Source organism: Xyrauchen texanus, chromosome 13 (assembly GCF_025860055.1).
Source record: "Xyrauchen texanus isolate HMW12.3.18 chromosome 13, RBS_HiC_50CHRs, whole genome shotgun sequence".
NCBI classification, from domain to species: domain Eukaryota; kingdom Metazoa; phylum Chordata; class Actinopteri; order Cypriniformes; family Catostomidae; genus Xyrauchen; species Xyrauchen texanus.
Window position 1 is genome coordinate 10,695,033 of NC_068288.1, and position 13,153 is coordinate 10,708,185.

The 13,153-nt window shown below is 40.1% G+C and overlaps 1 protein-coding gene across 1 annotated transcript; it reads left to right on the forward strand.

Moving 5' to 3' along the window:
• Nucleotides 1-3,648: 3,648 nt before the first annotated feature.
• Nucleotides 3,649-6,908, forward strand: LOC127654375 (frizzled-7-A-like). The gene is made up of 2 exons (XM_052141517.1): nt 3,649-4,006; nt 4,226-6,908. The coding sequence occupies exon 2, from the start codon at nt 4,236-4,238 to the stop codon at nt 5,907-5,909; it is 1,674 nt and encodes a 557-aa protein (XP_051997477.1). The 5' UTR covers nt 3,649-4,006; nt 4,226-4,235; the 3' UTR covers nt 5,910-6,908.
• Nucleotides 6,909-13,153: the final 6,245 nt, after the last annotated feature.

Genomic DNA, 13,153 nt, shown 5'->3' on the forward strand with positions numbered 1-13,153 from the left:
GTACCCGTTGTGTTCCCCATGGTCTGTTTGTCTGCCCCTGGGTCTGCCCCCTCTCTCCTCGGGCCTCCTTTTGCTGGTTTCTTGTCTGTTGGGACCGTCTGGAATCCGGTCCTTTGAGGGGGGGCTATGTTACGATCGCCTGTTGTTTTCACTGTGTTCTCTGTTTCTCTAGTCACGTTCATGTCACGTTTCCATATGGTCTGCCCCGTGTTTCCTGTTTCACCCTCGCCAGTCACGTTCCTTGTCACTATTCCTTGTTACCCGTCCCGTGTTTTCTGTTTCACCAAACACGCTCCCTGTCATGTCTTCCTTGTTGTCCGCCTGTGTTTCACTGTCTCTGTTAAAACTACACTTCCCTTCTTCCTCACTCCTCATCACCGCTGTCACAGCGTTATTGTCTGCACCTGTCGCTTATTTTGTTAGCACTGTGTCTGTCTACTTAAACCCTGTCGTTTCCTCTCTCCTTTGTCGATCGTTGACGTGTCCTGTTCGTACCTACGTTTGTAAAGCTCTTGTGTGTTCTCAGTTCATGTTCCCTGCAGTCTGCTGGTTCGCTCGAGGATAACCCTGGTTCGCTCGAGGATAACCCCGCTGTTCATGTTTTCCTGTTGTTCGCCCTTCGTGGATGTTCGCTCCCTGTTCACCCTTTGTATGTTAACTCATGTTTTAGTTTCTTTTTCCCATTGTGGACTTTTCCTTTGTTCCTGTGTTTGTATTGTTATTATTTGCTTAATAAAACCGCATTTGGATCTGCACTTCCCGTCTGCCTCTTCCTCACATCATAACAGTTTCTCACCCAGCTATTTCATTTGTTTACATGCACACCAATATGCTGCTAACTACCAACAAACTGATGTTTTCTTTTAAGGAAAGGATTTAGCTATATAATGCTAACTGTTTAGTCTAATGATCTCAAATGATTCTTTTCAACTTCAGATGCACCGCTCAGATTTGTCTTTTGCAAAGGCAAAAACTTTCTCACATTCAATGAATTTTCTTAGTTGTGAATGTATGCTAACTAGACATTGTATCTCACCTCTTTCTCTCTCACACACAGCAAAAGCAAACCAAATGCTTCTTTAACACCATGAGCCACAAAACAGATTTAGAAACAGCAAATTGTTGTCCAAGTGTGTGTGAGAGGAATGAGCAATACAATAGATAACAAAAAAGGAGATAAATGTTGCAGTAACTGGGTTAGCATGAATTGTCAAATTTAGGCCACATCAACGCCAACCCGTTTAAGGTTGAAAACTCTGTTTTCAGTTTCCTAACGACAGTGTTTTCCAAAATATGCAGTGATGGGGAGTGTTTTTGAAAGTCTCCATTTTCAGTGGCGGAAAATGCTGTTCTAGTGTGAATTAGAGCCCTAAACGTAGCTAAATGAATGTGCTATAGTGGTACAATAATGGTAGATTAGCTTCCAAATAGCATTTTCTCCCCTCTATTTAAACACACACTGGACTGATCTGTTCTCACATAATCTGTTTTCTTTTATAGGGAGTTTCTATCAACTGTAAACATCCCTGAGTCCAAACTAGATCCATGATTCATGAACTAGATCATAAGATCTAAGTGATGCCATTCTGTGTATTTGTGAAATTAATTTATGAGAAAGGAAGAGATATGGAATGATAAAACATTCAGATGAAAAGCTAAAGAGAAAGGCAAAACATTAGTAATATACATTGCTCCAGATGTCTTTCTGGTACAGAGATTATCCAAGCAAAAATAACAGATTTATTGATACATTTATATCATCAGAATAATTGATCAGTTTTATTTGCATTTCTAAGAGGACCTATGAGAGATTGATGGTTATAAGAATTTGCCATTATTCTTTCATGACCAGGCACACATCCACGCAACTCATTTATCAGTACACCAACTTTTTTTTTTTTTAAAGAATAATATTCTCTCAAATGAATGTTTTAACAGTTTCCATTCAATTCAATAAGAGTGTATTTCAGTGTGCCGTTCTATGCGTTAGTCCCAGTTTTCCATCATCAGAGGCTCCTCTGGCTGTTTAAATCTTATCAAAATACCACAGAGATTCATCAACGACTCGGAGCCCCCACATAACTATATGGCCATCGCAGCAGGACTATGTTACTGGTTTTGGCCTATGGTTCCAAACCTTGGCCAGCGATTTCTCATAAACAGATTTCTCATTTATTATGAACACATGCACAAGCATTCTGCCAATTTTCAGGGTATTGTACAAATCATCAAACTTAACTTTTACAAGTTGAACATCCTCTTATATTTGTTTGAGAGAGTAATAATTCAGTCCGGCTGCCACTTTATCACCAAATGGCTTTATGATGAATGTGACAGAAATCACATTCAGTTGAGGAGTCACTGCTATAAATCCATTAGTTGCACTATACAAACATCTGTTTCTAAAGTTATTGCGTCAGAATTCCAGGTGACTAAAAGTATCATCATCCAAAGTTGCCTCATCAAAATAAAACCAAATTATACAGGTGTGAATCTCACAAACCTGTCAAGAACACACAGTGTTTTACCTCAAAATCAATATATATATATATTGATGTACTGTAATGAATGATTTAAAAGAACAAATTTTGTATTACAGTATTTTGAACTGTAATAAAGTAAACGAATTACAGTAGATGGGATCTATTGGGAAAATAATAGGAATTATAATAGTCAAAATTTATCATTAAGATTTAGGCATTTCGATTTTATAACAAAATTCCATCAAATTGAATTGTGTAATGTTTAACTAAATCATTTTAAGAAAACTTATATCACTTATTAAATATATTTTTTATAATTTTATCAAAGATTGCTCAGTTCGGGGGCCTCCACACGCACTATGTCTCCGCAGTAATGTGCTTATCAAGCCACGTGATAAAATACGCGGATTGACGGTCTCAGACATGGAGGCAACTGAGATTCATCCTCCACTACCCAGATTGAGGTGAGTCACTACGCCACCACGAGGACTTAGACCGTACTGGGAATTGGGAAGAAAAAGGGGAGAAAATAAATAAATATATAAAATAAAAAACAAAGATTGCTCAATTCAATTCTATGGAAATGTATGAAATTGAAATGTGTAAATTTTAAAAATAATTAGTGTTATTGTGAATTACTTACAAAAAATATATATATAATAACTTTTTCGTTTTTTTTTTTTTATACATTACAGTAATGAGTATTTGGTGTTTATCTGTCATGCAAATAACGTCACAATGCAAAAGAGCTTACAGTACTTAAAATTCTTAATTTTCTTAAAGCAGAATATTCTCCTGATCATTTTCTCTTCTTTTGGTTTAGGAGTGAAGTTTGATCAGGACAGGTTTCAGAAGATTCATCCGATGTTTGTCCACCTCACCTCATTAATTTGGCAAAATAAGTTTTCAACTGCGTTTTCTGTCGGGCGCGTGGCGCTCCACCTGGGCATTGCTCCTCTCAAGTACCCAGAGCTTATGGCCAAAAATGTCAATGAATGAACACATGAATATTCATTCTTGCACAAGAAACGCACAGAATCTTAATTAATTTAGGTGACGACACTACATCCCCACCCCTTTTCTGAAATATTCCACCCGATCCAATAACGAACGTTGTGCGAAGAAAAATAGACTTTCCCATTGGTCGGGAGACAGGTGGTTTCAAGGCGCCCTGCAGAGAGGTACTATGGACCGTGAATGAAGGGCCTCTTGAAACCGTTTCATCATTACTGGGGCAATATGTAGTATCAACTTTACACATAGAGCTGAAGAAGATTCAACAGGAGTGGCGGAGTTTTCATACATTGTGTTTTAGGAAAGAGGAGGGCCGAACACAAAACGCAGCAGATGTTTGGGAAGTTTGATAATGAAGTGTGCGGAGGAGTCTCGAAAAAGGGGCTCGTGAATACCTGAAGTGGAGGATATTTTGTATTTCTCCTTGTATTAGCGATTCGGACGCGTGAACGGATTCAAGGAATATCAGCCCAGCACGAGTCGAGTTTTCACGAGACAAGCAAAGTCCAGTAAGTTAACATTTTGTGTGTGTGTGTGTGTGTGTGTGTGTGTGTGTGTGTGTGTGTGTGTGCGTGCGCGCGCGCGCAACGTAAATTTATCAGCTAAGTTTAAGGAAAATGTTTAAAAAGAGCTTTATGTGTGTAGTGTGTTATAATCTTACGACCCCGTCTTTTCTCAGTCCGTTGCCTTGTTTACAAGTTTTCCCGAAACTCCTATGTGTCTTTCAGGGACTCAGTGATGGCGGTGAGGGGAGTCGCTCCGTGTGTTCGGGAGGTGTGCTGCAGGTTCATTGCTCTAGTTCTTCTGTTTAAACTGTGTTCTGCACAGTATCAAGGAGAAAAGGGCATGTCCGTCCCGGAACATGGGTTCTGCCAACCCATATCCATTCCTCTGTGCACGGACATCCAGTATAACCAAACTATCATGCCAAATCTCCTGGGACACACCAATCAGGAGGACGCAGGACTTGAGGTGCACCAGTTTTACCCCCTTGTCAAAGTTCAATGCTCTCAAGATCTGAAGTTCTTCCTCTGTTCCATGTATGCACCCGTGTGTACGGTTCTAGAACAGGCCATTCCACCCTGCCGCTCATTGTGCGAGCGTGCCAGACAAGGGTGCGAGGCTCTCATGAACAAGTTTGGTTTCCAGTGGCCCGAACGACTCCGCTGTGAGAACTTCCCTGTGCACGGAGCTGGAGAGATCTGCGTTGGACAGAACAAATCCAACTCCGGCAGCCCACCAACAGACCCCACGCCATACGTACCTGTCCCGTTGACACCACATGTGAACACGGAACGCCTGAGTCAGGCTTTCACTTGCCCTTTACAACTGACTGTCCCTTCCTACCTCAATTACCAGTTTTTGGGGGCGAAAAACTGTGGCGCCCCCTGCGAGCACAAGCAGCCACACGGGCTGATGTACTTCAAGGAGGAAGAGGTCCGCTTCGGGCGGCTCTGGGTGGGAATCTGGTCCATTCTGTGCTGTGTAAGTACCCTATTCACGGTTCTCACGTACCTTGTGGATATGCGCCGGTTCCGCTATCCGGAACGCCCCATCATCTTCCTCTCTGGGTGTTACTTCATGGTGGCGCTGGCTTACGCAACTGGGTTTCTGCTGGAGAATAAGGTGGTCTGCATTGATAAGTTTAAGGATGATGCTTACAAGACTGTGGCTCAGGGGACTAAAAAGGAGGGCTGCACCATTCTCTTCATGATCTTGTATTTCTTTGGCATGGCCAGCTCCATATGGTGGGTGATCTTGTCGCTCACCTGGTTCCTATCCGCCGGAATGAAATGGGGCCATGAAGCTATCGAAGCCAACTCCCAGTACTTTCACCTGGCTGCTTGGGCCGTCCCCGCAGTGAAGACCATCACCATCCTCGCCCTGGGACAAGTGGATGGCGACCTTCTGACCGGCGTGTGCTATGTTGGCATCTACAACGTTGACGCTCTTCGTGGATTTGTCCTCGCCCCTCTCTTCGTTTATCTCTTTATCGGAACATCGTTCCTGCTGGCTGGATTCGTCTCCTTGTTCCGCATCCGTACCATCATGAAGCATGATGGCACCAAGACCGAAAAACTGGAAAAGCTGATGGTGCGAATTGGCGTTTTCAGCGTCCTCTACACCGTTCCGGCCACCATAGTCATTGCGTGTTACTTCTACGAGCAGGCGTTTCGCGAGCAGTGGGAAAAAACCTGGCACATGCAGACGTGCAAGCGCTTTGCCGTGCCGTGCCCAGCCAACAACTTTGCACCCATGACGCCTGATTTCACTGTGTTTATGATCAAGTACCTCATGACTATGATTGTAGGAATCACATCAGGATTCTGGATCTGGTCTGGAAAGACTCTACAGTCATGGCGCAAGTTTTACAAACGCCTGGGCAACAACCAAGGGGAGACAACAGTGTAAAATGAACTTTCTGTGCACTGCATGTGTGAAAAATACAGGTCAATATCGAAAAGAAACTGCAAATATATCATGTCCTACATTGAACCATGCTGATGGTGAAAGACGCTGCATTGTGAGCCCAGCATGATACTTTTCTCATTTAAAGTGCCCAGACTTTGCCAACACTTTTGATAGAATTTTATTTGAAAAATGTTTAAATAAAAAAGCACAACTCCAAAGAACATGCATTTCTCAAATGGATTACATTTTAGAAAGTACACTACTAATGATTTAATGTAAGTGATGTCACATAACTTATGGATGCGGGTACTTTAATGCTGACTTTTGTTATCAGGAGTTGATGCTACGATTTCTTCACCCCATGGGGGCCAAAAATGTCTGCAATTTTGTCTTGTCTTACAGTACCAAACAATTCCTATTGTTGAATGCCTCTTTCTTTCCTTTTTTTCTACCACATTTTTGGTTGTTTTCCTCATAGATTACATATTTTAGGATCTGTGTGCACATGGCCATTTATTTAGATTTAGACTTAGTTAAATGGAATATTCTTTGGTCACGAGGTGCTTATTCATCAATGTTGCCATGTCAGGTCTCATGAAGTAATTTAATATTCGGGCATTTTAAAGGTGTGAAAGTGATGGACAGAATTAAAAATGTTAAGCAGAGAAGTATGTACAGGAGGAAATGTTACCAGATTTAATTTCTTTGGAAATATCACCTTACTCTTAAAAAGATGTATGTTGTATTTAAGCAGATTAATTTTGTTTAAGGCCTTTTTCCAACAGTTTCATTTAATAAAATGATTAGATTTTTAAAAGCTGTTTCGATTGCTTTTCGTTTCCACAAATGGTGACTTGTGTAGTTTCACCGTTGCTCTGATGACTTTGATCCCCTCCCAACAAGTTGTTAGTAAGGCGTTGATAGCAGCACAGTTTACTACAATAACAGACCTGAAGTGAGTATCCATACATGTATTGGGTCCACTAATGCTTCAGTCTGTAAGATGAACCTAAAGGGGGAGTGGAAAGCAAAGAAAACTGCTGAATAAAGCTGAAAGAATAGTGCGTTACAGTGCAAGAGTAAACATTTCTCTTAAGAAAGAGAGAAACATGTTCTCTACAATAACAGGATATATAATCAGTTATGGTGTGAAGTTTGTCACCCAGCCTCTGGGACAACAGGAAGCCCCTGAGATGCACAGAAGCATGAGATCTCTTCCCTTTCTCTCCAGATGAAACTAGATACTGTTTCATTCTTTAGGCTGAGGGGAACGCCCCAGCCCACGATCTCTTTTGTTGTTGTTTTCCAGGGAATCGGGAGGATTTTCTGTAAGGTGATAAGGGCTGGAATAGGTATGTTATCTGTCATCGTAGATACTGGACTTTTGATTTTAAGGAGGGAAGGATCCAGACTCCTTGTTTGTATCTGGAATACCAACACATGTTGCAACAGTGTTCAAACAGTACAGGACTTTGATTAAATGTCAGTGAGCCAATGATCAACTGCCCTGTAGAACATCCCCTGTATGACTGGGGAAAGTCATTAAAATATATAGTGAATATACATTTTTCATGTCATGCTGTGCTTTTAAATATTTTGGTGGCTAGATAAGATACAAGATGTTGTTTGGTCTAACTAGAGATATTTGTTCACAAAAAATTATAAATGTTTAAATCTGGGTTAAATTAAAGTTGGGCTCAATTAACAGCATTTGTGGCATAATTTTGCTTTCCACAAAAAATCTCCCTTTTTTTTTTTTTTTAAACAAAGACAAAATGGTGATCATAATTAGGTGCTTACAATGAAATTGAATGGGGCCAAACGTTAAAATGCATCTTACAAATGTATAGCCACAAGACATAAACATAACATCTTAACATATTAGTGTGAAGACAAAAAAATCACTTACTAACCTTACCTGTGAAAAGATAAATCCAATAATACAGTTTGGTTGTCAGAATAACGAAACCCTGTAATCCCGCTATTGGACAAAGCTTTACACAGATAAGGTCAGTAAGTGCTTTTATCACACTAAAATAATATAAACACGTCTAATGATCACATCTTGCAGCTATATGTTTAAAACGGTGTGCCTATCTTAGCATTTATGGGCTGGTCCCATTCAGTTTCATTGTAAGTGCCATACTGTAATCACTTTTATTTTAATAAACAAGGGGTGAAATTACTTTTTGTGGTAATCAGCATTATGCAACAAATGCTGATTGAGTTGAACTTTTATTGAACCCAGAACATTCCTTTAAATCTGTTATTATTAAGGATTTGGAACTGACACCAATGGAAATTCACCCCATTGATATCTAGAAAATAATTAAAAAAAAAAAAATATATCAAAAATGACTGGAATGTCAAGGACTTTTATTAGTCAAATGGAATGGGAATCCTGATGTATTTTAAACAACTATAGTGTACATATTCAATTGAAAGGAAAATTACTATGAAATCTACACAAACAGTAGATTGTTTATCCTGTGTAATATTTATTCCCCTTATTTGCATGGGTAGGCTATATGTTGGCAACTAGTGCCTCTAGGGATATGAGGTGTGTAAAATTAGCAGCATGTGCTGCCAAGAAATGTCCATCACTTGGATTGACGGTTGTTTTTTTTATTTTCACAACACCGTAAACTGTCATCACCTGATACGCTCCCCGCCCGCAAACACACACACATACACATGCTTATCATGTACCAGCAGAGAGCTTTTAGAAGGTAGGATGAGGGTCATTATCAAGAAACGGTGCCATTTGTGAGCTATGTGTGTCCACGTGACTTACTACTAACATAATTCAAAAAATACTTCACATTATTTGATCTTTTAAGTTTTTTTCCAGACTGATCTCATAGTGTAATTGGAAACAGTAGGTTGACTTTTCTTTAGCTAAAATTGGTCTGTTTACCTAAAGTGTAACGTTTGAGCTCCATCTTCTGGGTGTCCACAGAGGGGCGCTGGACAGGCTGTGATACAGTGAAGAGGAATGCATATTTTATAAACTCTTCCCCCAACCAAAACCTAAACTTAACCATCAGTGGAATAAAAATGTTGTTATAGGTAAAAATGCAACCTTCGAATCGCGCATGTCAGTGATTATGCGGACACGATTACTTCCTTGTTGTAATGCAGGATCCGAACCAGAGATATTTAGCAGAAATGGGCCACTTCTATTCAAATGGATGGGAGTCTACCACCCCTGGAGTTGCGAGTTCGAATCCAGGGTGTGCTCAGTGACTCCAGCCAGGTCTCCTAAGCAACCAAATTGGCCCGGTTGCTAGGGAGGGTAGAGTCACATGGGGTTACTAATGAATGGTTCTCGCTCTCAATGGGGCACGTGGTAAGTTGTGTGTGGATTGCAGAGAGTAGCATTTGCCTCCACATGCTGGGAGTCTCCGCGGTGTCATGCACAGCGAGTCACGTGATAAGATGCGCGGATTGACTGTCTTCGATGTGGAGGCAACTGGGACTTGTTCTCCGCCACCCGGATTGAGGTGAGTAACCGTGCCACCACGAGGACCTACTAAATAGTGGGAATTGGGCATTCCAAATTGGGAAAAAAAGGGGATGAAAATTTTTAAAAACATATGAATGAGAGAAATTGGTACACTCAACCTCCCGAGAGCATTCCAAAGAGGGTTGACAGTGGACTGGCATGCTAGGGAAGACTTTGATCCAAATTTGAGTCTCTAGTACTGTTGATACAACTCGCTTCCGATCTCGCCACAAGGGAAGGTAAACACATAGGAGATGATGCTTGTCATTGAGTCGATATAATATGGCTGATCCTAGGGTACTGGAACTCTCGGAAACAACATGCCGACTTCCCGTGAGATCATGATGCTTCTTCGTCTAATTATCTGCAAATTTTTAGGTCTTTTTCAGTATGTCCTAATGTTGACACTTATATTACCCTCAATAAGATCAAAAGTTCAAATAGTTTTGGGTAAACCCATCCGTTTTTAACATAAAAATCTAAAGCACAAGAATTTTGACTGTCAACTTTGTAACAAATTTCTTTGTAAGAAATTCTCTGGCACAAATGATGCTTTCCTGAGAAAAAACAGGAAGTGTGTGTGTGTTTTAGGCCCAAGCATTTAATACCGTAGGCCTACAAAATGAACGAGAAGCTTAGCTAAGCTCTGTTTACATACCCGCACAAGCTAACAAAGGAACCCACGGGTGGTTTTGCCACACCTTGACAATTAATGGTCACCCACAGTCAAAATCCTATTTGGTTAAAAGGTACATTTATGTGTGATGTGCTTTTCTGTGTGCATTTTTGTTGAAATCCGCTACCTATTGTGTATCCCAGGTGCCTTCAACCTCCTGAAAGAAGCATGTTGTTTTCCCAGGTAACTGCACACCCTTTATAAGAACTGTCTTTCAGTCTCTTGAGATGCAATTACCTGCATTTGTATCGATACTCAGCTCACAAACAAAGCTTTAACCAATGTTTTTTATGGTGTTAACAATGTTTACTTGTGTAAAGAGCTGTCTCAGCAGATCTTTACACAAGTAATACCTGGTTAAGGTATCTAATGTCTATTCTGTACTCTCTCATTGATAGAAATATGAAAGGGAAGTTGATTGCGGGGTAGCCCAGGGAAACATTCCTTCTTGATATATAAGATTTCTCATATCATTCCCACAGTACAGAGCAGGGTGGTATTGGGCTGAGTTGCTACACTTCTTCCTGTTCTCTCTCTATGTGTATCAGGCATATTATCTGTGCCTTTATAGGGGTCATATCGGAATTCGTTTTTAGATAATTTTTCCCAGAGGTCCAGTTATAATGTTGTTTAAGGTTTTTCAGACTGATCACACTGTGAATTCGGTAACAGCAGGTTGAAAGTTCCATAGCTGAAATCGCTCTGTGCTTACCGAAATTTGAATCACTGCCCCCAGTGGTCGATGCTGGACATTTTGCTGAATGTAGGGGAGCATGAGATCTTCAGTCACAGAGGGGCAGCAAAAGCACGTTGTATTTTTGTTGTAAATTATGTAATACAGTCAAAAGGAATGATTATTTTATAATCCCTATTCCCTAACCAAACCCCAACCCTAAACCTAACTGTTAGTGGAGTAAAAATGTAAATCTAGAGTGAAAATGGAGCCTCCGAGTCACGCTCACCATTGTATGTGTAAACGTGATTAACTCCTGGTTGCCATGGGACCAGAACCCATGTCTTGTGAATTGGTAGCGCCACACACTATCAGTAGACCCTTACAAAAATAGAGATTTCAGGGCAAATTCGCCACTGATTATTTTCACATGCAAATTAGCTTGTGGCAAACTTGAGGCAAATTGTTTTCGACCAAAAAAAAAAAGGTTTGCGGCAGGTACCAGTGAAGGTGCACACTTCTGGCAAACGTTTTTGGCAAATCACAAGCTCATTTCCATGTGAAAATAATGAGTGGCAAATTTGCCAGAACTTTAGATTTTTTTTAAGGGGCACAAAAGGGAAACAAGCCATTTTTGCTGCTTAGTTTCAACAAATGAACTGGGGAGGAAGTTTTGGGTTCTGAAATTTACGAATAAATTTCAGAACAAATAAAATGTTCTGTGAATAAAATGGTTTGGTCATATGTAAAGGAATACAGTAGGTCACCCCAAAATGAAAATTCTCTCACCCTCATGCATCCCTGATGTGTCTGAGTTTCTTTATTCTACAGAACACAAACAGACTTTTAAAAGAATATTTTGGCTTTAAAGATCCACACAATGTAAGAGAATGGTGGCCAGAACTTTGAAGTTCCAACAAGCACATAAAGGCAGCATAAAAGTAATCCATATGACTCCAGGGGTTAAATCCATATCTTCTGAAGTGTCAGTAGTGGGTGAGTAAAGATCAATATTTAAACCCTGTTTGACTATAAATCTCCACTTTCACTTTCACATTTTGTGTGTGTGTTTAGCGATTCGAACTTCATGTATATCACCATCTACTGGGCAGGGTGGAAAATGTATAGTAAAAAAGGACGTTTTATTTTTACCACTATTGTTTTCAATGATGATTCTCATCACTGTAACGCAGTCATTTTTTACTATATCACACATAAAGTGGTACACTACTATAATGTATAAATAGTTTACAATTAAATAAAAAGTTATATTGCAGTAATGAGAAAATTAGTTTGTGAAAATCACAAACTTTTTAATAATAAAAAAAAAAAGAGTTTTCATAAAATGACCCCTTTAATAAAAAAAAAAAAAAAAAGCATGTACACAACATATTTATCAATGTGATCCTTCTAATACATGCAAAACTTCAGTTAAATTGTGGTTAAATAGGAATATTTGCTCATAGGTGATCTGCACCCATCCCCCCAAATAAGCACACACACCAGCTCCTTCTCGACTGCTTGCGAGCCCTCATCTGGATGTGTTTAGGCTTTCGGAGATGCTGTATGCCAGGCATAGAAATCGGATCATCCCTTTGGGGTTCGGCTATAGCAGAGGCCCCACAGCAGAACACATTGTGCCTATAACAACCAACATACACATTCTAAACATTAATTTTTTTCTCTGCATGATGTTTTAACATTGGGAGGCAACCCCCTTGGTGGGATACTTTCTGCACATTTTTGACAAACACTCCACATAAACTACAAACAGACCAGCCTCAACAAGTCTAAAGTAACAATGAGGAAAGAAAACTCTTTGATCTAAGTATTAAAAACCATTTAATCTCAAAGGGGAGAACAGAGTCTTGTTTAAAAAGTACCCCTAAGGCCTATGTATGGCTCATATAGCACAACATGGACACAATCTCCAAGTTTTCCCTTTCTTTCCAAGAACACAATTCCATCCTTTTCGCTTTTGAATCTCATCTCCGTCATTATCTACCCTTCTGCTTTTTACCGAATCCATGTTTCCACTCACAGATCCCCCCAACTCAACACACAACACACACACACAACAAACTTGTTTTTATATCATTGTGGGGACTCTCCATAGACTTCCATGCATTTTATACAGATCTAACGATCATTTCTATCCCCTAACCCTACCCCTAAACACCCTCACAGAAACCTTTTTGCATTTTTACATTTCATGTTAAATAAGCAATTTTCCTCGAGGGGACCGCTGGGTGGGCCCCACAAGGTAGACGATCTCAGGTTTTACTATCCTTGTGGGGACATTTGGTCCCCACAATGTAGTATAAACATGTACACACAACACTCTCTTTTTCCCCAGCCTTAATAGCAGGGCCTTCCTGGAATCAGACACT